The sequence below is a fragment of the Lutra lutra genome, chromosome 1 (genome assembly GCF_902655055.1).
Source record: "Lutra lutra chromosome 1, mLutLut1.2, whole genome shotgun sequence".
Taxonomy (NCBI): Eukaryota; Metazoa; Chordata; class Mammalia; order Carnivora; family Mustelidae; genus Lutra; species Lutra lutra.
Window position 1 is genome coordinate 12,402,322 of NC_062278.1, and position 25,328 is coordinate 12,427,649.

General features: G+C 39.6%; 1 protein-coding gene across 1 annotated transcript in view; it reads left to right on the plus strand.

Annotated features, from left to right (window-relative positions):
• Positions 1-25,328, plus strand: part of SYNJ1 (synaptojanin 1) — an 85,313-nt gene that overhangs the window by 44,708 nt on the left and 15,277 nt on the right. The window contains 14 exon segments of the mRNA XM_047720956.1: positions 1,313-1,336; positions 4,096-4,287; positions 6,018-6,102; positions 9,440-9,580; positions 9,853-10,045; positions 10,317-10,475; positions 11,594-11,750; positions 12,384-12,501; positions 12,602-12,817; positions 15,909-15,987; positions 19,817-19,979; positions 23,192-23,401; positions 24,293-24,433; positions 24,995-25,033. Coding sequence (XP_047576912.1) covers positions 1,313-1,336; positions 4,096-4,287; positions 6,018-6,102; positions 9,440-9,580; positions 9,853-10,045; positions 10,317-10,475; positions 11,594-11,750; positions 12,384-12,501; positions 12,602-12,817; positions 15,909-15,987; positions 19,817-19,979; positions 23,192-23,401; positions 24,293-24,433; positions 24,995-25,033 — 1,917 coding nt within the window.

A 25,328-nucleotide genomic window follows, 5' to 3' on the forward strand; every position in this document is an offset into this window, starting at 1 on the left:
AAATTTCCCTGCACATTTTCTTCTGTGTCGAATAAGCCTAAAAAGATGTACAGTCAGTTCTGCGATAATGCGTGTTCTGAGAATGGGAATTTGTTCCAACATGGATGCTCTATGAGGGAACATTTTGGGCATAATGTCTGTTCTCCGTTAGTTTACACGTGGTTTCACCCAGCAGAACGTAGACAGGTAGAAAGAAATACACAAAACATACACTTAGGCATATACTTCAAACCTCTCTCTACCTCAGTTCCCCAGGTATGGAACCCTGGAGTTGCCAATCCACCCCCTAGAATTGCCAATCCATGTATGACATCTGATTCCTCAAAAACTTACTACTAATTACCTACTGTGGACTGTAAGCCTTACTGATAACATAAACAGTTGATTAACACATTTCTTTGGTATGTTATATGTCTTACATACTGTATTCTTACAATAAAGTAAGCTGGGAAAAAGAAAATATTAAGAAAATCACAAGGAAGAGAACGTACATTTCTGGTACTTTATTTAATGAAAAAAATTCCCATGTTGAGTGGACCGGTGCAGTTCAGACCCGTGTGTTCAAGGGTCACCTTACTCACAAGCTGCAACCCTCCTGTCGCCCACGTTGACAAGCAAACTTTAGGTCTTTGTCAACATGAAATGCCCTATTTAAGGAGTATTCATACCTTTCAAGCTATTTAATGATATAAAACTATACTACTGATTTTAATAGGTTTCCATCTTTTTTGGCATGTCACTCACTGTTGAAGGTTTTGAGTGTTGTGCCCTAAGCTCATTTCCCCCTAAGCTCTGTGGCTGTGGGAATTTGTACAGTTTTGCACCGCATGCTGATTTTGGGGGGAATGTATGTGTTTTGTTATAACTGAACTGGTTGTACTTATCAGCTGAGTCTGAGAAAGAATACTAAAAGGCATATATTAGGGTAGTATCTTTCATGTGTTTAATATCCTCTAGCTCCTCAGGCTTTCAGACCCATAATCTCCCCGTGTGCGCGTGCACACACACAAAGCCACACACACGGGAGCAGTCTGAAAAGCAGGCCGAGGACCTCCTGATTATGAAACTCTGGACATCGCTGAGTCACTGTAGGATTTTTCTTAGATGCTAAGGGTTTGCCTCAGATATTGTCATTTTTTTTAATCTTTTAATCTTTGGTGTCCTATAGCCATCAGAAAAAATAAAGTCATCAAATCGAATTAAAAGAAAAAAGTGAGGCCATCTTAGAATGTATTGTCGTAACACTCTAGATTTTAATTGTAACTTGTTGTTTTACTAATGATTCTTTGTTTTCTTCTTGATGCATCCATAGTTTCTGAACAGACGTTACAGTCAGGTACAGTATAGAAAACCAATCTGTAAATAAAAGCAAATTTTTCTTTATTTTTCTGAAGTTGATATTGTAAATAAATAAAGCCATATAAATGGGAATTTCCTCTTATTTTGCCCTCAGATTCTAACAGGATAAATTGATATCTTGTTTTAATCTGAGAAGAAAAATTTCAAGGTCGAGAAAACCAAGTACCTCGTTTAGAAGGAAATACGTCTTCCTATAGCAAATGCTTAAATTAAATGTAGCTCATCTAGTTTTAATTTCATTTTTATATTTCATTGAACAAACATTGTGTTCTTCCTTCTACTCTTAATAAGCTAATGGGAAAACTCCAGACGAGACTATTTGGGGTTAATTTCAGAGTACTGTCTGTGATATCGATGACTACTTTGCAGCATTTCTCATATATAATAATTGAAAAAAGCATAGGCTTATTTTCTCATACCGTGGAGGAAATATTTTCTGTAACCAGAAGACCTGCACTAAAATGTGATCTGAATTCTTTTAAAAAGCATGAAGATTGCTACCAAAGTTAGAGGAATTAAGTGATTAGGACCGTTTCCTGTTCCTATCAATCTCATGCCTGCCTTTTCTGGACAAGGTTTATGAACTTGTCCTTAAACATGAATCTGTGGCAGAAGGAACAAGAAAGGCTAAACACTTCCCAGAAATTTAGCAGAAAAAGACATCGTTTCTTCCCTTCACTTAAGATTTGGTACCACTGAAAATTTGTTTTGCTCAGTTACTGTTCAGAATGTTTTGAGAAATGATTGGTTATTTTTGTGAGAAGAATGGAAGAAGAGAGCACTTGAATATATTTTTGAGTTATGTAATGAAATCCATTTTCTGAAATGATATGGCATTTAGGAATGGACATCTGTTTGAACACAGACTCATTTCTTTCTGCACATTAAGGTGCCAACCAGTTAAGAATAAACTAGAAAATTTTTAAAATGTTTTATTCCATGTATAAACGGATTTGACTTTATTAGTTCACACAACATGGCAACATGTTTTCACACAATTCATTATTTGTCTTGCTGAGTATCTTAAGCTGCTGAATCATTACAGAACTTGTGTTTTGATATAGAATAGATCACAGAGGCAGTCTTCATAATAATAACAACAATGGTAATGATAAAGACCATGGCATAGAGAATGATTCTCTAGGTAGGGCCAGATTTCAGTGAACCACACCAACAGACTGGAACAAATCATCTGTTTCCATTACCACCCAACACCTTCTACAAGTAATCAGATCAAATAGCAAGAGGGCTAGAAATCTGCACTTCTATCCCTGGGAACAGTGGGGGTGGGCTTATATCTACAGCAGCTCCCTCGGGAGAGTCACTGGTCAAACTGTTTTCATTATAACGCTAAGATGTTATTTGCCTTTTTCACTGTCATTCATTCTCTCAGGAGTCTGCTATATCTTAGTATCATAAAATAATTAATTATAATAATAAAATAAAATCATGTGGTAAAAGGTGAGAATCATTGTGATTTCCTTTTCCTCTTACCAATTGCCAATTAAGTGTTCATTCTCTGTTTTTAGATTGAGGTCTGTTAAGGTTCTAGCTACTTTAAATGCCGAGAATTTAATTTGATCAAACTGAAGTGTGATTCAGAAGGAAGAGAGATGGTAGTCAAAAAATATGCAGGAAAGAGATTGAGAATCCAAATGTATTGAACATTCATTTAACAATGATTTACTGAGCACTTTCTATGGCACTCTTCTAGTGACTGGAGATACTACAGTAAACAAAAACAGACCAACCTTTCTGCTCTCGTGGAACTTCCACTCTTGATAGGGGAGACAGATAGTTACAGCGTAAATAAATAAAACTCAGTTTGTAGATGTGATTAATGCTATAGAGAGAAATAAAACAAGGAAGGGATGCGGAAGGTTAGGGACAGAATGCAAATTCTAATAAGATGGTCAGGAAAAGCCTCACTGGAACTTAGAGACCCAAAGGAGTCAAGGGGAAGAATGTTGCAGGCAGTGGAAACAGGTGCAGAGGCCTTATGGGTAGAAGCAGGCTGGCTTCTTACTGAAACAGCAGGGAGTCAGTGGCTGAGCAGGGAGCCGATAGGGAAGAGGTAGCCAGTGAGGGCAGGATGGCAATGTGGGTTGTTTAGGGTTGTGATTTCCTTTTCCTCTTACCAATTGCCAATTAAGTGTTCATTCTGTAGGCCATTGTTAAGGACTTTGGCTACTACTCCCAGTGAGATGGGAAGAATTTTGTAGTGACTTCAATCTCTGAAGTCTCATTAGTATACATAATTTGTGTTTTTGTCAGGGAGCCATTTTTCATCAAGCCACCTGTCAGTAGCTAGAATCTTAAATGTAAATGTTCTTAGATGTTTTTGTTTGGAAATAAGAAATAAGATTTATATTTTTACCAGCCTTTAAATGAAAAATAGATGAAAATCAATGGCTATATTCCTAAAAATGTAGAGTCTCTAGTTTCATACACTGTAAAACAATCTACTACTTCATTGAAATGGAACTTTTCTGCATGTTTTACATTGTTGCAATAAACCTGTAATAGCATTTTTACTGTGACTATTGTAGTAAATGTCAAATTAAAAAAAAATCTTGTCGGTTACTGGCATCGTGCTGGGCTCTGCATGTGTCTTATGCTTGTTCGTGCTTATGATGATAATGGTACTTCCCATCCATCTTTTCTCAGATAGAAAAATCAATTTCTAAAAGTGGTTTAATGCAGCTAAGATTCTGTTAATGTCTTCTTTTTGATTAGCATCTTCCAAAGTACTCAAGAGCATGTGTGAGAATTTCTACAAGTATTCAAAGCCCAAGAAGATCCGAGTGTGTGTCGGAACCTGGAACGTGAATGGTGGGAAGCAGTTTCGTAGCATAGCTTTTAAGAATCAGACACTCACCGACTGGCTTCTCGATGCACCCAAGTTAGCTGGCATCCAGGAGTTTCAAGGTCCGCTTTTTATAATATGGATTCACTTACTAAATCCTCACTGTGATTTATTAATCTATAAAACAAATGTAACGCATCATAATATGCGTTACTCTATAAAAGAAACTTGGATTTTTAAGTGTGAAGGCCAAACCTTTAAGGGTAACCACGCATATAAGAAAAACTGGTTCTTAATCTTTTAAACGGACACAAAGCAAGATTATTTGTAATTGATGATTTTTTAAGCCTAGTATGTTCCATTTTTTCAAATCTAGTTAGCTGTTTAGTTACTAAGGTAAGTATTTGGGGTAGATTATGAAAAATCTTACAAAACTGGTTGTGACATTTGTTGGCACTTTGTAACTTAACAGTACTGATTTTATCCTTGGAAAAACTTGGTTGTCATTAATAGCCCAAACCAAACACTGAGCTGAGGATGCTTTTTTAGATTTTTTATTAGAATCCTGAATTTGAGGCTGCCTTCTTTTTTTTAAAAGTCACTTCGAATTCCTTTTGCAAATGGTACACAGCCAGCAAGTAATATGTATAAGGCGAGGTGCATAGGAAGAAATGTGAGATACAGGTTTTCCTGTTTGTAGTTATCTGCAATCAGTTACATCTCAAACCCTGAGGTTTTCCCCCCGGACATCTATTAAAATGCCCTTTTCACTTACACTGAACCTAATTTGACATTGTAGTTGCCGTCATAGTTATAATAATAAAATAACAGCTAACACCACAATTCTGTAAGTACTGTACATTATTCCCCGTAACAGACCTACTGCATAGACACTCTTATTATTCTAATTTCACAGATGAAGAAACCAAGACACAGCAGGGGAGGTGACCTGCCCAAGGGTGTGGTTACCAATGGCAAAACCAGAATTTGAATTCTGGCGATTTGGTTCTGGCGTCATTGTGCCACCCCACAGTTTATGTAAATTTGGAGGCAAGTTGTTTAGGTTCTCCACAGCCTCAGGATCTTGTCTGCAACTAAAGGACAAAAATAATCTTGTCTTATAAAGTATGTGGTAAATGAGATGAGGCATGTATAATCCTTGCACATAATAGCAGTCAATAAAGAGTTTTATTTGTTTCCTTTCCCAGTTCATACTATTTATAGGCCCTTTCTAGCTACTTACCTTCATTTCTGAATATTTGGGCCACCCAAGTACCCCTGGGCTGCTTATCTCAGGTAGCTCCTGTTCTCTCGTCTTCCTTGTCTGTTGGGAGAGCGCTAATGGCTGAAACAGAGGGGGTACAGCTTAACACCTGGATCGCCATTAATTTTCTTGGATTCTTCTACCAAGGAAATAGTAAAAAGGTCAAGCCTCTAGTTTTCATATTTGATTGTGAAAAATCCCTCCTATTATCTCTAATTTGAGCTGATTTCTCAGCCTCTTTGTGCCTTTTCTGAAGAATCCCTTCCCCATTTTTTGTTCACTTCAGCCTTTGAGAAGTGGCTTGTTTAGAGAAACACTATGGTGCCCATAGTGCAGATTTTAGCAAGAATTCCTTCAAAATGAATAACAGTCTTAAAGAAGCAAACTTAGGAAGCCTGACTAGAATATAAATTTAAAGTAATTTTGTCCCATTCGTTGTTTTTGCCTATAATTGGAATTTGGTTACACGTAAAACACAAAAAATGGAATTTTATGAGGTTTGGTGGTCTTAGTTGTGCTGGGTTTTTGGGGGGGTGCCATTTGATTAAGGCTACCTTTTAAAAGTTTGTTTTGGTTGCTTAATTGTAGATAAAAGAAGTAAGCCAACTGATATATTTGCAATTGGTTTTGAAGAAATGGTTGAGTTGAATGCTGGAAACATTGTGAATGCAAGGTAAGTCAATGAGGTAATTGTCTAGTTGAGGGACATGGAAGGCAGATAACTAAGTAGTTCTTACAAAGATAGATTGGGGTAATATATCTAAAGGTTGCTTTTTTTTTTTTTTTTTAAGATTTATTTATTTATTTAAGGGGCAGGGAGGGGCAGAGGGAAACGGAGAGAGAATCTTAAACAGACTCTGCACTGAGCATGGAGCCAGATGTGGGGCTCCATCTTGCGACCCTGAAATCATGACCTGGGCCAAAACTGAGAGGCATCACTTAACCAACTGTGCCACCCAGGTGCCCCCTTGCAAATCTTTTAAAATCTGACTTTTTTTTAAAGATTTTCAGAATAAAAATAGGCATTTTTTTTCTCACCTAAAGTGATATTGCAGGCTCAATTCTCAACCTGCACTAAAGCAAATACTGCAGTAAACATAGTCAAATGAATTTTTTGGCTTCCCGATGCATTTAAGTTTACACTATACTGTACTCTTCTAAGTGTGCGATGGCATTATGTGTAACCAACAACATACACACCTGAATTAAAAAATACTTCTTTGCTAAAAAATGCTTATCATCATCTGAGCTTTCCGCTAGTCTTAATCTTTGACCACAGGTCACCATAACAAATACAATAAAAATGAAAAAGTTTGAAATTTTGTGAGAATTATCAAAATGTGACACAGAGACAGGAAGTAAGCAAACGCTGTTGGAAAAATGGCACTGATGGGCCTGCTTGACACAGGGTTGCCGCAGACCTTCAATTTGTAGAAAACACAATAGCTGGGAAGCACAATAAAGCAAGTCACAGTAAGACAAGGTGTGCTTGTATGTAGCGTGGTAGAAGTGGAATGGAAAATAAAGACAGGTAAAGGGGCTTAGGCATGTGGAGTCGGGGGGGATGCAGTTTAAATAGAATGATCAGGTAGGGTTCACTGGGCCTGAGAAGCGAGCTGGATAAAGAGATGAAAGCCATCATTCTCTTCTCAGAACGCAAGTTGTAGTGGTAGGATTATGGTAGGTAGTAGAAGAGAATCCATGTGCTGGTATGTGTTTTGGAGGTGGTATGGTGGTGTTAGATTAGATAAATGGGCGTGAGGTCATATTCTGGCTTTCCGCTCATCATGTGTGGCCTGGAACTCTGAGAACACACTTTTTTGCTCCCTTTAGAGGTTCTTGGGGGTGCTTTGGAGGTTCAAGCTTATTAATCTGAAAATTTATAAAGACCCAGGCATTTATGCTACCTTCTTTATATGAACTGTGTTTCAGACTAATGGAATAGTTGAGGAAAGTTCTTTAGAGAAGAGTTCTAACTTCGGACAGTGCCTGTGGAATGCTGCACTTACAAAATCAAAGCCGTGCAGCCCCTCATGAAGTAATGGCAGTGACCAATAGATGTGAAGACTCTAGCGGGATTAACGGGGACCTGTTGATCTGATTGTCAGAGTGTGCACAGCAGATCTTCTGTAACAGCACAGAGGTTCAGTACTGCCTGCTTTGATGCACGGGGGACCGCACTAGCCATGAGGTTATTTTTGCCAAAACAAATAAATTTGAATGGGTTTCTTAAGCTTCTACGTTAACCAGTTTAAAGCAAATGCAAGAGTTAGAGGGACAAGTCAAAATCCTGTGAAGACACATCAGTCAAATCCAGGCTGTCAAACATTTTACTGACAAATGGCCCAACTTCTTAAAAAATAAAATAGCATTAGAAAGGGGATGGAGTGGCGAGGGTTGAGAGACTATTAAAGATTCAAGAGCTATAACAAGCAAATGCAGTGTGTGGACCCTATTTGGACCCTGTTTGATTTTAGTCTTTTTTGGATTTTATTGATTTGAGAGTGAGTGAGTGAGCGAGCAGGGAAAGGGCAGAGGGTGGGGGAGAGAATCTCAAGCAGACTCCACACTGAGCATAGAGCCTGATGTGGGGCTCGAGATCATGACCCGAGCCAAAACCAAGAGTCATTTGCGTAACCAACTAAGCCACCCAGGGGCCCCCCGGACCTTATTTTAAAGAAACCAACTGTGGGGATGCCTAGGTGGCTCGGTGGGTTAAAGTCTCTGCCTTCAGCTCAGGTCATGATCCCAGGGTCCTGGGATCGAGCCCCACATTGGGCTCTCTGCTCAGCAGGGAGCCTGCTTCCTCCTCTCTCTCTGCCTGCTTCTCTGCCTACTTGTGATCTCGGTCTATCAAATAAATAAATAAAAATCTTAAGAAAAAAGAAACCAACTCTGAGGGGCACCTGGGTGGCTCAGTCGTTAAGCGTCTGCCTTTGGCTTGGGTCACATTCCCGGAGTCCTGGGATTGAGCCTCGCATCAGACTCCTTACTCAGCGGGGAACCTGCTTCTCCTTCTCCCTCTGCCTACTTGTGCTCTCTCTATCTCTCTGTCAAGTAAATAAATAAAAAAACAAAACAAAACTGTGAGAAGACATTTTTTAGATAATTAGGAAAATTTAAATGTGAACTGAGTATTAGATGGTATTAAGGAATTGTGTGATAAGGGCATTGTGATTATATAAAAATAAAACTGTCTATCGCGTTAGATGATGCATTCTAAAGTACATATGAGCGAATGGCATTTGTTTTATATTTGGTTTAATATAGTCACACACACACACACACATAAGTGAGGGGAGATGAAAGAAAAAAGATTGGCAAAATGTTGATAACTGTTGAAGCTACCTTAGGTAATAGGTTTATGGTGCTTTCTCTTAGGGTTCTCTCTTTTTTGTGCATGTTTACAGTTTTCCATGGGAAGTTTTTAAAAGACATTCATTATAGTACAGAAAAATAAGAGAGGGGACGGAGTGTCTGGAAGCACGTACTCCTCTGTTCTAATGAGTACTAAAGTGTAACTGGAGCTCACTCAGATCGTGAGCACTCGTTTAGTCAGGATGCTCAGGTTTCCTCCGTAAAAGAGTTCTGCACTTTGAAGTATGGTATTCTTTTGGCCAAATTTTTTTTTTTAAGATTTTATTTATTTATTTGACAGAGAGAGAGAGAGAGATCACAAGTAGGCAGAAAGGCAGGCAGAGAAGGGGAGGGAGGCAGGCTCCCCACTGAGCAGAAAGCCCAATGTGGGGCTCGATCCCAGCACCCTGAGATCATAACCCAAGCCGAAGGCAGAGGCTTAACCCACTGAACTACTCAGGCGCCCCAGGGTTTTCTTTTTAAAAGCAACAGAAAACCAGCCTACAGCAAGATTTCCGTCAGTGTGGATTTCATGACTATTTGGTAGTCTTACGAAATTTGGGTATAGAAAGATGTCATTGACAATTGCCTTGTAAAGTAGGCTGTATTGTCAATGTCTTTTAGAAGATTCCCTTTGTCATATTTTCTGCCAGCACAACAAACCAGAAGCTGTGGGCCGTGGAGCTACAGAAGACCATCAGCAGAGACAACAAGTATGTGCTGCTGGCCTCGGAGCAGTTGGTGGGCGTCTGCCTGTTTGTTTTTATCAGACCACAACATGCTCCTTTCATCAGGTCAGTAAACAGCATCTCCAGAGGCTCCTTCCGACCACCACGTGACAAGGAAAAGACCTGGCATGTTCGTTGCTTCAGAAAAAACACTTTACTCCTGCATTTTGGTTTCCAGTGTGTTTTTGATAAAGAGTCACTAAGAGTTTTACCATACTGTTGCATAGCCTTGTCCTCAAACTGTAGTTTTATCTTTCTGTCGTAGACATTCCTAATTTCTGACATGCACAGAACTCTTGGTAGCTCCCCTCTTTGATTTAGAGTCTTCTGTTTTGAAGGGATGTTGCGGTCGATACTGTGAAGACTGGAATGGGAGGCGCCACTGGAAATAAGGGAGCAGTCGCGATACGAATGCTATTCCATACGACAAGCCTCTGCTTCGTCTGTAGCCACTTTGCTGCAGGACAATCACAAGTCAAAGAAAGAAACGAAGATTTTATAGAAATAGCACGGAAGTTGAGTTTTCCGATGGTAAGCTCTTACTGCTTGTCCTTGAAGATGAAGCTTTGAAATGTGTACTTTAATTTACCCCAAATTCTCTGTCAGTTTTTGAAAACATATGGTAGTTCCTAGGAACATCACCAGTGTTCACCTAAATTGAAGTTTCATGTGTTATTAGTCTTGGGTCACATAAATAGGGCCTGGCCAGGGGAAGGCGAGCATATCTGAGGCAAAGAAATAGTTGTAAAACATTTTTCAGATTGACTGTTGAGAATCTAAAATCCCTTCTCCTTGCCTTCAGGGAAGGATGCTGTTTTCCCATGACTACGTATTTTGGTGTGGTGATTTCAACTACCGCATTGATCTGCCTAATGAAGAAGTTAAAGAGCTGATAAGACAGCAAAATTGGGATTCTCTGATAGCAGGAGATCAGCTTATCAATCAAAAAAATGCTGGTCAGGTATATACATATTTAAGAAGATACTTGCATTGAGGAGAAGGGAATCTTTTGTTATGAGACCTGCTTTCCTTTTTTTCTTTTCTTGAATCTCTTGGAGTGTCTCTCTCTCTCTCTCTCTCTTTCTTTCTGTCTTTCTTTCTTTCTTTCTTTCTTTTTTTTTTTTTTTTGAGATGGGGAGAGAAGGCTGGGGCAGGGGAGGGGGGTCGGAGAACAGAGGGAAAGGGAGAGAGAAAATCCCAAGCAGGCTCCATACCCAGTATGGAGCATTATGGCAGGGCTCGATCTCACGACCCTGAGATCATAACCTGAGCCAAAATCAAGAGTCAGGTGCTTAACCAACTGAGCCACCCAGGCTCTTGGAGTCTCTTTATACTTAAAATACATGTCTCTAACATATACAGAATTACCTTTTCTTAAAAAAAATTAAAAAAAAAAAGAAAAAGAAGACTTGTAATAATTCCCAGGAGGAAAAATATATTAAGGTCTCTGTAAGATTCACCTTCAAGTGGAAGAGTATACATTTTTGATTCTTTCTTTTTCAAAAATAGTGAATTTGGAATCTTAGTCTTCAGAGCCCCTGTTTTTTGGCTTTAAGACCCTGTGGTAATCTGCTTTATTTATTCTTTAGTTTCTTATATCATCTGCCTTTCTAAAACTTATTTTTTAAAACTTACAACCACAAAATTTTGGAAGGTTAAAATAATTTTTTTTTTTTTTTTTTTAAGTAAGAGGTAACTGAGGACGCTTGATATGCTGCCTTCATGATCATCTGACTTAGGTCTTACTTCCTCATTTGAGAATTAGATGTCAGACTATAGGATTTCTAAAATCCATTATAGTTGTAAGTGTCTTTTAAAGCTCAAAGGTCTGGTAGAATTCCCTTCTTCATGTTTTTCACTTTGTATTATCAAAGGTCAAACAAGTGGCATGAACAGTCCTCGGTTATTTTTTCTCAACCTTTGTGCCATTCAGTAAAAAGTATTCATCTGATGGACCCACAAATTTTGTGTGAATCTCCAGCATATAATAGACATTTAATGAATGGCTTGTCTGAATGAAAACAGGACCTTCTCTCTTTTTTTTTTTTTTCCGAATAACTGATTTTATATATGTTTTAGATTTTTAGAGGATTTTTAGAAGGAAAAGTAACCTTTGCTCCGACATACAAATATGACTTGTTTTCGGACGACTATGACACCAGTGAAAAGTGCCGCACCCCTGCCTGGACAGACCGTGTCCTCTGGAGAAGAAGGAAGTGGCCTTTTGATAGATCAGGTTGGGACATGGACTTCTTCATGTAAATGAGCTAATGCAAATTTTATGAGGAAGAAGAGAATGATGTAAATATCAAGGGAGGAGGGTTGCTTTTTTCAACCCAGGTTTTCTAGAATAGAAGAAATAAAAAACAATTTAAAAAATATTCTCAGATTTGCTTACAATAATTTAATTTTTTAGTCTATTTTCTTTCAGTGACATAATTTCACATAGAGAGAAGCAAGGAAACATTTTTATGAAATTTTTATGAGAATTTCAGTGGTTAAAATAGGTGGAGTGCTGATGAAGGTTTTTAATTTGAATAACTAATCTGGCTTGGAAATACTATGAATGGCTACTTGTCCATTGAATTACTTATGAAACACTATGTAGTCACAGGTCTTTCAGTAATCTCAGAAGTAAAGCCTTAATTTTGACTAAGTAAAGCATGAAATGATAATTTAACCAAAATTCCCCGCTAACTTAAAGGCATTTAGGCTTCCTGCTGCTGTACAGGTGTAGCGACATCCCAGCCTCAGGCAGATGAAGCCAGTAAAGCAAAGAAGCTCGCCCCTGGCTGCCCATGATCTGTCATGCTCATGTGGCTTCTCTTTGTGTGTGTGTGTGTGTGTGTGTGTTTTATTCTGACTACAGCTGAAGATCTAGATCTTCTCAATGCTAGTTTTCAAGATGGAAGCAAAATCCTCTACACCTGGACTCCGGGCACTTTGCTGCACTACGGAAGAGCCGAGCTGAAGACCTCTGACCATAGGTTTAAACAGTCTTGGTATTTCTAATGGTGCTTGAAATTTATTTGAAATACACCCCTTCTTAAACATTTCTAACACATCCATCTTCCTTTATGCCTTAAGGCCTGTCGTTGCCCTGATTGATATAGATATATTTGAAGTTGAAGCCGAAGAGAGGCAAAACATTTATAAAGAAGTAATTGCAGTTCAGGGTCCACCAGATGGTACAGTATTGGTCTCAATCAAAAGTTCTGTCCCAGAAAATAATTTTTTCGATGATGCTTTGATTGATGAGCTTCTGCAGCAGTTTACAAATTTTGGAGAAGTTATACTGATAAGGTGAGTAGAATATTTCACGTCCAAAAGCAGCTCATGACTCCTGAATATTTTCTATATTAGAAATTACCTTGTTATTGTTTGAATAGCGTATGAATACAGTTGGCGCTTGAATAATGGGGGAGTTAGGGACACTGATCATCCCCTACAGTCGAAAATCCACTTAGAAGTTTTGACTCCCCCAAAACTACTAATAGCCTGCTGTGGACTGGACGCTTTACCAATGATGTCAACAGTCAATTAACAGATTTTATATATCATATGTCTTATATACTTAAAATAAGGTAGAAGAAAAAAAATGTTACTGAAATTGTAAGGAAGAGAAGAGACATGTACAGTACTGTATCGGGAAAAATCCACGTAAGCGGACACCTGCAGTTCAAATCTTTGTTGTTCAAGGGTCAACTGTAGTTTTATTTCCAAACTATAGGAAGATCATACTATAGAAATGTTATTCAAAGAGGTCATAGGTTTTGAAACTGAATTCTCGTTAGAAAGTTTGAAGTTGAATAATAAAACTTTATGTGAACAATTGATGACAGAGATACATGCACATTTAGATGTGGTATCTTAAACTTCCCATACAATCTACTATATAACAAAGCCCCATGGCAAAATGAAGCTGCGATCACTGTTTCATTTTTATAAGGAGAGCTCGGAGTAGACTAGAGTGACTTTTCCTCCCTCAGTTTAAGAAATTTCATGTTTTAAGTAGTTTTAAGTACATTTAATTTTCCAACTAATGGAGAAGCAGCACCACCAGATGAACAGCCAGGAGTTATCCATTTCAATCTTGGTTTTTGTCATTGACTTAACCATCTGCCTTTTGCAAAAGCAGATGCTTCTTTCCTTGTTTAAAAAAAAAATGTTCTCTTCCAAGTGTACAGCAGTTTTGAGAGACTGAATGACATGTATGTGTTTGAATTTCATAGGGAAGAGGTTTGATTCCTTTCGGTGCTTTTCATCTCATTTAGGTACATTTTATAGCTGTTTGGTAGATAGATCTCTGTACTAGATGCTGTGGTAGAGCAGAGGAAAATTGAAGACTCGATTCCTACTTATCATCTAGTTGGGAAGATGAGAATTGTGTAATGGCTTCCCTAGATCCTAAACAGTACTCCACAGACTGAAGATGGTGCGCTCTCTGTAGAGTGAGAAGCAGGCCCAAGAAACCTAGAGTCCTTTCAGAAAGCAAATGAGCAACCAGAGAAGAAATTGCATTTATATATCCCTCAAATCTTTTAACAAAGATCCTCCCCAAAGCTTTCAAATAAAACATTTCTAAACTCCTAAGGCACTAGAAAGTACATAGTGAAATCTCTAGGTTTACAGGTGACAGTAAGCTTTGCCAAGCACAGAAAGCCAAACTACCAGGAGCACAGTGTGGGCAGCATAGTGGCAGACAAGTGTCCTCATGAGCAAATGTAGATTATGACACTGGGCTAGAGAGAATCCAAAGTGTACATTAGGGATGAAAGTCTCTGATACAGGAAAACAACCTATCTTTATGACCCGGTCTTGAAGAAATTTGGTATTAAATGGGAGCCAAAAACGTTCCCCACAGTGCTTGACATCGTTTGAAAAAGTATTGGTAGGTGCCTGGGTAGCTTAGTTGGTTGGGCGACAGCCTTTGGCTCAGATCAGGTCCCATATCAGGCTCTTTGCTCAGTAAGGAATCTGCTTCTCCTCTGCCCCTCACCCCGCTCTTGTGTGCGCTGTCTCTCTCTCTCTCTCTCACTTTTTCTCTCTCAAATAAATAAAATCTTAAAAAAAAAAAAAGAAATAAAGTATTGGTAACAAACCAAGGTATTATTCTAACATTATAAAATTACGGGTTGTCTCCATACATGGAATATTCTAGTTGTTATACCTGCAGACAGCCAGGTTAGAATAGACAGACAATGGAAGTAAACAAAGAGAGGACTGCTGTCACCAGCGAAGCTAAACTGACCACTGCCTTTTGGTCTAGAATAATATAACTGTTAAGGAGTGACCAAAGTCTATTTGTAGACTTTATTTGTAAATGAGAGATTTATAAAATTATTATTAGTGAAATTTATTTATTAAATAAAAATTATAGACTTTATTTGTAAATAAGAGATTCCCTGGAAATGTAAACAGAACAAATGTAGATACTTCTGTTAGTTGGGGGAAAAATCTAGAAGCTTTTGCCCTAGTAGGCAAAGATAGGAAGAGAATACAGCCTCTTCCTCTTGATATCCATAAGCCATGCTTTTGAATCCTAGGTTAAGTGTGTGTGTGTGTGTGTGTGTGTGTGTGTGTGTGTACGTGTACATGTTTTCCCCTTTGAAAAATGTGCAAGGATTTCTGATCTTGATTTATATAATTGGAAGTAGTTCAATGTGTAAAATTATTCTGTAAGTAAGACAGGTAATGTTTTTGTTTTCCTCTTTTTTTAATGATAACAATATTACGTATCAGTGATCATCTTATTCAGAACTTGTTCTAAAGTCCTTTTAATTTTTTTTCCTTTTGGGGTTTCTTATTTCAAAATTACAAACTTAGAATCACTGAAGTCGCAAGAGAGTAGATGGCTGTTAGTAATAAAGAAAATAAAGTATAAAGTAAAGTACCTTGGGGCCAACCATATATATATATTCTAATGAAAACTCCCTATCTTATTTCTTGGTCAAAGAAAATTTGCTTCAGGGAAGTCTTTGAGACCATGAAAATACATAGTTCTGGACTGCAGGGCCAGGAGACTTGGATTCTAGCCCTGTAACTCATTATCCTTAGAAGGTCACTTTGAACAAGCCACTTATAACCTCTGGCCCTTTTTTTCCTTGTCAGTGAAATGAAGGATTAGATTAGCAGGGATCACAAATGGAGGTCCACAGGTCTGACTGCTTTTTTAGCATAGTATTTGAAAGAAATTTGAATTTGAAGCTTTCTGAGGAAGAGGGCCCTCTCCAGGTCACCAGTGGCCCTACTGCTCTCCCTGTTTTTTTTTTGTTTTGTTTTTTTTGTTTTTTACTTCCTGGCCTCTATAGGCCCTTGTTAATAGTCATTGGGCTAGTCGTTGGGCTAGTTGATATTGACTAATTTTTATGTTTTATTTTCCTCTTTCTTAAAGGTTTGTAGAAGATAAAATGTGGGTTACATTTTTGGAGGGAAGCTCTGCCTTGAGTGTTCTGAACCTAAATGGTAAAGAGGTAAGGCAGCATTTGTAGATTCAAAACCATTTTGAAATAAGGTATCCAAAGATTATGTTGTTATAGACAGGCTGCAAGATTATCTAAATGTATTTCCAGTGCAGGACTATATGGTATGCTTTATTATTTATTATTTAGACTAGGTTTCTAACCAGCTAGGAATTATTTTGGTCCTCCCTAAAGATACTAACCATTGGTAACAGACTAAGAAGAAAACATATTTATCACCTAACTAGATTTTTATTACATGGAAACTTTATTAATTGGGATAGATATTGTGGGTCATTCGTGGTAGGAAAGATTTATATCAGAGGAAGAAAATGCTTTATTTACAACTAAACAAGGGAGCAAGGTACTCTTTATTCTTAGGAACTGCTTTTATTGTCTTGGATCATGGTACCCAGATACTTCTTTCAGGGTTAGATAAAATAATTCCCAAAGATAACAAATTCATCCCACTGAAATATTTTAGAAAGTTTTAGTTAGTGGAGGTATTCCTAACCTGTGACTTACAATGTTATTGATGGAGGAAATTTACATCAACGGCCTGGAATAGTTTTACTTCTATAAAGTGCTATGTCTGTCTATTTTTTTCTGAATGCTTTGGACTGATCCTAAATTACTAAGTATATGGTCACTAGAAGGAAGGACCAAAATCCAGACCTAATTTCTCCAACAGTGGGCACCTCATAAAGTCTTCCCTGAGATTGCTTTTCTGTCACATTACTTCAGTTTCCTTGGAGTAAAAGGACAGTTGCCACACATACATTGCTTTTGAAATAGGTTTTATATGCTTGTTTTCCCTGAATGAAATAGTAATAGACTCAAGTAAAAGTAAATCATGAAATACAGAAAAGTATAAAGAAAAATAATGAATACTATATAGTAATAATATATAATACTATATAATAATAATAATCCAACCATTACAAAATAATTTCTCTTAACCTTCATAGATGCATGTGTATTAAAACCAATAGGATTATACATACAGTTGTGTACATAGTAACACAATCAGGATATACATGTATACATATGCACAAGCACAGACGCAAATAAGATTGTGTTGTAAATGCTATTTTCTCACTACCTCTTCACTTGAGATGGTATCATGGACATTTTTCTGTATGAGGAAGTATGTTTTTAAGGTCTGCATTAATTTCATTATAGATAGATACGTAAATTTATTTAACAAACCCTTATTAATAACTAGATTGCTTCCAAATTTAATTATTAAAACCAACATTCCAGGAAAGTCCTCTATATGCTCTAATTTTGTGTGCCTGTCCTGTTTATTCCTGACCTTAGGATAAATTCCTAGATGTAAATTTGCTGTGTGAGAGAATGTAGGCATATTACAGTTTGATGCTTGTTGCCGAGGTGCTCTTCGGAAAGTATGGGTCTAATTGTGTTATGCCTCAGATTACCTAATGTCTACATCCTAATCAGTATTGGGTAATTTGTAACTTGGACAACCTGAAAAACCGGAAGTGGTATGTCACTTCCGTTAGGATTTTCATTGCTGGTTATCTTAATGTACTGGTCATTGGTACTTTCTAAACTAGCTGCATATGCCCTCAGCCTATTTTTCCCGGAGTATTTACTCATCTTCTGAAGCAGCCTTGGTGTAAAGTTCAGGCCCTTTGCATTTGGGCTGCACATATTCCTACCTGTCGATCTTGTGACTTCGTTGTATCTTAACTGTATGGAAATTGCTGATTTTTAAATTTAATTTTAGCTTTAGTTTCTTTAAAGCATGTCTTCATCCCATGAGGATATAAATATTTAAGAGCAACTCTCAACTTGGCGGTAGCTTACTCCCTTGCTGAGAATTTCTTTTGTCTTTTTCTGATAGTTTAATTTTCCTTGTTTACAGTTTTTCCCCTCCTTTTCAGCCTTGTCCCTCACCCTCAAGTCTAGTTATCTGTATTAGGCTCTTAGAAAATACCCACTCTTAGCACCCTAAAAATATTTTGAAAATGCTATAAAAATTATGTTTATGGAAAGTATATAATAAGTGTAATTTGTCCTTCTCAAAGTTAGACATTTCCAAACCTCTATTCTGTTGCCTTTGTTAATAATACTATTTCAGCCCCAAATCTTCTAGGATGTAGATCCTTAAGAGCTCTTGCATTCCAGGGAAGGAGCTGGGGAAAGCAGATAGCTGAAGTGGGGCAAACCTAAAGGATGACCTTCTTGAGCATGTTCTTTTTTTTTTTTTTTTAAGATATTATTTATTTATTCGAGAGAGAGAACACAAGCAGGGGAAGTGGGTAAGGGAGAAGCAGGCTTCCCGTAGAGCAAGGGGCTCAATGTGGGGCTTGATGTGGTGCTCGATGTGGGGCTTAATCCCAAGACCATGGGATTATGACCTGAGCCGAAGGCAGACATTTAACGACAGAGCCACCCAGACGCCCCTTGAGCGTGTTCTTTAAAGACCCATGAAGCCTGTTGCCAAGTTCTGAAATGGAATTCATTTGGTCTGATAAACAAGCAAAGGATTATTAGTGTCTTAGGACACTGACTTCAAAGCTCAGCATGGGTACTAAATGACTGTAAGGGCACCTGGTTGCCTCAGTGGGTTAAGCCTCTGCCTTCAACTCTGGTCATGGTCTCAGGGTCCTGAGATCGAGCCCCATGTTGGTCTCTCTGCTCAGCAGGGAGCCTGCTTCCCCCTCTCTCTCTGCCTGCCTCTCTGCTTGCTTGTGATCTCTTTCTCTCTGTCAAATAAATCTTTCAAAAAAAAAAAAAAAAATGACCGTACTGGGGCTCCTGGGTGGCTCAGTCCTTAAGCGTCTGCCTTCAGCTCAGGTCATGATCCCAGGGTCCTGGGATTGAGCCTGCATCCAGCTCCCTGCTCAGCGGAAAGCCTGCTTCTGTCTCTTCCACTCTGCCTGCTTATGTTCCCTCTCTCACTGTGTCTCTCTCTGTCAAATAAATAAAATCTTTAAAAAAAAAAAAAAAAGACTGTACCATTCTGGCCAGCAGCTTTCAGTGTCTCCATCCCGTGCCTTCAAGGAATTCTCATGTCGGTAGCACATTGAGCCGAGCAAGATCTGTACCCACAAAGGGGCCAGCTGTCTTCACAGCATGTTGGGCACAGCCACACAGCTCCTTTGGAAATACCAGAAAAGTTCACTTATTTTATATACTCCAGAAGCTTAAACTTTAAAGGAAGGAAGTTGAAACTGTGTAGGAGAGAGCTTAGGTTTTAGAAAGCAAGTTTGTTACATGGCATGGATTTTAAAAGACACTGTCTTTCTAGTGCACAGCCTCTGTTTGACCAAGGAGTCTTGTGGCTGTCTGCAAGTTTTTTGAAACTGTTTTTTGAATATGTCAACAGGACAGTGTGACTTAATTATAATGTGTTTGGCTGTTGTAGATTATACTTTGGTCTAAAAGCTGCTCACATTTATAGGAAAGGCAGAATGCCAAGTCGTCTCTTCTGTAATTGTTCCATGTAGGACCAATTACTTAATCTGTGGATCAGAATCAAAGGAAGTATCAAATTATGTGGCACAATTTTCAGTGAATTTACATCTGGCCAGGCAAAGACACTGGCTACAGCAGAAGAAACCTAATCTGTGTGCACTCCAGAAGAGAAGACCTTAGATTGAGCAACATGGGCTTTTAAAGGGAAAATCAGCAATGTTTAAGCTACTTAAAAATTCAGTATGTGTGAGGCAGTACGTGTTGAATCGAGTCTAGCTGAATTAAGCCTAAACTTATTGCATAGTGTAACTAACATAGTGTAACATAGCAGTTTCTTCATTCCAAGATAATTTTCATGCTAATGAATTTTTATTTTCCATCTCTTTTAATCAACTAGTTATTGGGTCGGACTATAACTATTACCTTAAAAAGTCCAGACTGGATCAAAAATTTGGAGGAGGAAATGAGTTTAGAGAAAATAAATGTTGCCTTGCCATCATCGACAAGCTCCACCCTGCTTGGAGAAGATGCGGAGGTCACAGCAGATTTCGATATGGAAGGTTTGTTTATGGAACACATGTACTTCTGTGCTTCTAGATAAATGTCCTTTCCCATCAGCACTTAGTCTCCAGGTTTTTCCATCTCTGTGTTCTTGTAACACACAGAGCAGAATTAGATTTTGTTTTGCATTACATTGTCTGTTTTGCCTGTACCTGGACTTCAGGTAGCAAATGTATTTGCCATTCTTCCATTTAAAGTCAGAGCTTTACAAGTGTGAGTTTATGTCCCTCTGTGCTCAGAGCATGAATTGATAATTCTGCTGTTAGTTTGGTCCCACTAGTTGTGGTTAAGGTAGAAAAGTAGAAGTTCAAAGTGGGTGTTCTAACAACAGAATGGCATTCAGAGTTTTTACTACAAAAGAAGATATTTCAAAGCAATTTTAAAAAGATTCTCGAGGACACTAGGAACACATGTATTTGAACGGACCCATATAAATGTGGCCATTTCAGATTTCGCATTTAGTTCCTAGTTATCTGGATAATAATTTCCTTAAATGTCATCAAGACATGCCGGCACTTTCTCATGCCGTGTGCTATGTTACTCAGGCATATTTCCATGACAGCGCATCCCTTAGCTTATAAAATGAGCATATATCATACTGTGAGGCCATGCACATCCCACAGAACACATTTAAGAGTTGAGCGTTGTACAGGACATCTCCAGCTTTCATGTTTCTCTGTTCATTCCTTGACTTAGTCCATACATTTCTGTCCGACCTTGTATGTGCCAGGTGCGCACTGGGTGCTGAAAATGCAACAGATGTCTGACTTGTCTTTCCAGAATTCCTAACTTGGCAGTGTTACCAGTGAGCTGGCAGTGACAGGTCACAGAGATACGGTCATGAATGGCACTGCAGTAGTTCACGGGACGGGACGGTGGCCTACCTCGGATTTGAGAAGTAGGGCAAGTTTCCCAGAGAGCTTGAAATTTGAACTGAGAGTCAGAAGTGGCTGGGTGCAAATCAGATAAGGGAAGGTGGAGAGGGTGAGCCAGGAAGAAGGAAGGTGCAGGGACCGAAGAGGAAAAAGGCTCCAGCCTCTTCCGTAAGCATGCTCATGAGGGAGTAAAAGAGAGGAAAGAAATCAAGCAGGGGAGCCGTGTGGGGTAGAAGATGAATTTGGTTTGGCTCATGTCTAGCTGAGGTATCTTTGGAGCACCCGGGCTCACATGTAGGCTGCGGGTGCGTGAGGCGGGTACTCTGCAGAGCGCTCTGGGCCCACAGGACAGCTCTAATGGCAGCTCAAGTCACAGGTTTGCACTGGTTTGGCCAGAAGGACTGTATAAGGATGGGAGAAAACTGGTCCTGGGAATGAACAGAGAAACCCAGATTTTAAACACAGGCAGAAGGCAGCTGCTCACAAAAGGAAATTAAAAAGAAACAACTAGCACTGTCCAAGAGGCAAGAGGTGGACCTAAAAAACCAAGAAAGAAATGGTAACAAGGAAGGCACAGTGAGCGGAGTCCTGCGTCTCAGATGGATGAGGAGACATGGGGACAACTTGCCCTTTGGGTGTAATAACAGTGACGGAGGCTGTTGGTCACACTCATGAGAGGACTTGCGGTGCAGCGAGGAAGCCAGATGGTGGTAAATTGAGGTGTGGCTAGAAGGTGCAGAAGTGGAGAGTGTCTACAGACTCTTTAAAGAAGCTAAGCTGGGGGCTGGGGAGTGGGAGGGGGGGGTTGCGCCGCGCTGTTCTCGAAATGAGAAAGGCTTGGGAGTGCTTCGTGCCATGGGAAGGGCTGATGTTGGGGACCAGCTGGGCAGAAGGGGTGATAGAGCAGGTCCCTGAGAAAACGGGGTGGGCTGAGCCACAAAGACCTGAGTGCAGCCGTGGGGTTAGACTCCGGCTTGGCTGCAGGTCGTTGCAGGGGGGACGGGGGGTCCCATCTTAAGACTTCTCTTTCCTTTGAGAAGTGTTCAAAGTTGAGGTTATCTGCAGGAGTAGGGCAACCCACAGCGTCAGGACAGTTGAGAAGTTTCCAGATAAAGCTCCTTAGAAGGAGTTGGGGGGCGGTGGGGAGAGGCAGAGAGCCAGTCATGAAATTACCAGGCAGCTTTGGGGTCCCAGAGGAGGCTGAAAATTGCAAATTTAATGCGACCACAATGGCCAGCACCATGGGATTCTCTCCAGTGGCAGCCCTGGTGCCGTGATGGAACTGATGTGGGTGGGACAGAAGAATGTGCCACGGGGGTGGCCGAGCTGAAGCACCACTGAAGCCGAAGACAGATTCCGAGAAGCAGAATGGCACAGGGGTTAAAAGGAGAGGGATCAAAGGCCTGGATCCTGATAAAGTCTCAAGAGGGAAGAGTCACTGCGGGAGAGAACTGAAAGGCTGGGAGCTAGGGTTGGAGTAATATGTCAGAGCTAGTGCACCTGGGAGGGCTGTGTGTATTTGAGTGGAAGAGAGTGTAAGGACAAGACCAAGGGTTTTCAGTTGTTGATGTGTCTTCTACATGGATTTTGATGTCACCCAGAGAGATGGTAGGACGCGACTATCATCCTGCTCTCTGCTTAGTCCTTGATGAGTGCGTTCAAGTCACCGCCAGAGGGAGGCTGGAGATTGGGGCAGCAAGGGGGTGTGGGGAGCAGTAACATAAATTCCTGCAGGCATAGCCTCAAAGAAGTAGCCCTTAGTGGTCAGGATTGGAAGTTTAATGTTCTGAAATTGGAATCAGGTTGCGAGGGGACCCTTACTCTACTTTCCAACCCTGAGAAGGAGGGGCATGGGGAGGCCCCAGGAGAGCACAGGGGAAGGAGCATGAAGAGACTTTTGGGAAAGGGTATGGAGCTGTCCGAGAGCCTGTCTGCTGTAAGGGCTGGAGCTGAGTTGAAGGCAGTGGGGAGGGAGCCGTTCCATGGAGAAAGTAGGAAGGTTTGGAAGGAGAGCAGTAAACTTTTGAGTCAGCCAATGCTGAGATCACTGCTCCTTGGAACACTGGAAGCTGGTGTGTCAGCGCCACTCCAGGTGTTAGTCTCCACTGGCATCCTGGTGCTCTGAGGGAGTCGCTCTCTTTAGTTACATCATCTATAAGGGTGTTTGCACTAATTCTAGTTCTGTACATATAAATGTTTATGTATGTCTCCATGCTTAACCTCTACATGTTTGCAGTGTTATAATGAACCCCTTGAAAATGAGCTTCTGAGATTGGTGAAAACAAACCTCTGAGAAAGTGAAAATGGTGCTAATTTTAATAACCTAATTTCCTTAGGTGATGTCGATGACTACAGTGCTGAAGTTGAGGAAATTCTTCCCCAGCACCTCCAGCTGTCTTCAGGTTCTGGCCTTGGCACTTCGCCGAGCTCTTCGCCCCGGACCAGTCCCTGCCAGTCACCAACCATATCAGAGGGCCCCATACCGTCCCTTCCCGTAAGACCAAGTCGAGCACCATCGAGAACTCCGGGACACCCAACTTCACAAAGTATGTATTTTCTTTCAAGTTTTCTGTGACTTGCCTTAGCTGATCTGTTTGATTTTAGATGGTCAAATCTCTGATGCCTTTGGATCTATACTGTGTTTTCTGTGCGCACAAAAGAGGATACCTGTAGATGGTAAGCCCTAAGTGGAAAGGAAATTCATCATCACTTTCATTAGATGAGGTTTTCATTAAACCTTTTTTTCTATGAGTTCAGGTTTATCCAGCTCTTAAAATTGTTGTTTTTCTATTAGAGTAAACACTCAAAACCATCTGGGCTATATCTATATATAACCTAGACATAACCTGTATTATGGTATGAAGCAAAAAGAGACAAAAAATCTTTTTGAATTCAAATTTAAGAGTCATTAATCCTTCAAAATTGGAAGATTCGTCCTGGAAGTTGTTATGTGGCATGACTAAATCACTGTTCTGTGCTTCCCAATATCTCCAGAAGCTGTCCTCCATTTCGTAAATTTCTCCAGTTCTCCCATACAACTCTTAGAGGACTGGCTTCATTAGATTAATTTAAGATAAGCTAAGGTGTAAAGAAAAGAAGAGACTCCTTTTTTCTTCTCTGTATGGCCCAGTAGACTACAAATGACCTTATTCAACCAACGCTTTGTGCCCTCTTGATCGGGCCACTCAGTACATCAGCTCCCAGCACTTGGGGTCTAGGTAAGGCATTCATGCAGAGCGAGCACTATTGCTTCCGTGATACCAGAGGGGAATTTAATGGCAGAACTGCTTACGTTATTGATAATAAAAATGCTTGTCAGTACACTACAGTACAAAGGGAGAAAATGAGCAAAATCAATTCATCATACGTATTGGGAAGTACCATACCTTGTGCTCACACCCACATGGAACCTGATCTTACCTCGTGTACTTTTTTAGGTTCTCCTCTTGACACTCTACCAGCAGCCCAGCAGCAGCAAAGAGATTCTCAGCCCCTAGAGCCCAAGAGGCCTCCTCCTCCCCGCCCGGTTGCCCCTCCTGCGCGCCCTGCTCCCCCCCAGAGACCACCTCCTCCTTCAGGTAACAAATCGAGTTCCACTTCTGCTAGATTGAAAATCTTCCTCCATTCTATTTTAAAATGTTTTGCATGTCTTCAGACTTTGAGCTTCTGGATTTTACTGTTTTTCTATCATTATTGCTACTGCCTGAGCCTTTCTCTGAGGAACATGTAGGAGCAATGGCACAGGTAGAAAGAGTGTCTCCCGACTAGATTTCTATAATGGGTTTTTCTATCTGCCCTCTTACAGGTGTGCATGAAATGTTTGTTTTGCTTTTCCTAATTTGATGTAGTTATACAAATTTCTGTAAAATATATAATTAGATCTGAAGAACATACACATACTTATTTATAATAAAGTTTTATATATTTGCTTAAATATTCTTTTTAAGTGACTATAGTGCCATTACTTAAGTTATTAAAAGTATTTGCCTTAAATAATAGCTTTTTTATAGTACCAAGATACTTGTATGTAGATCCTACGTGATATTTAACATCATGAATACTGTAGTAAATCTTTGACATTTCAGTTCTTTATTTAATATCCTTTCCTTTCTGCTGCATATTTTCTTATGAACTATAAGGGGCTAGGAGTCCTGCACCTGCTAGAAAAGAATTCGGAGGTAACCGTTTATATTTGTTACAATATATGCATCTTGGTTTATTCATCTTTTAGAGTTTGATCCCTGTAATGGAAAGACATTTTAGATTTGTTTGATAAAAGCCAAAGTGAATGATATTTATACTTCAAGTTAAAAAACAGCTCCAAACTTCCATTATTTTCCTGTTAAGTAAAAGATCAGAGTTTAATTTTACTAATGAGCCAAGCTGATACAGGCTTCCATTCTCCAGGTGGACATAGTTAAATTACCAATCAAAGATTGATAATCCTTTTTCTTAATAAATATAGTTAGGTTG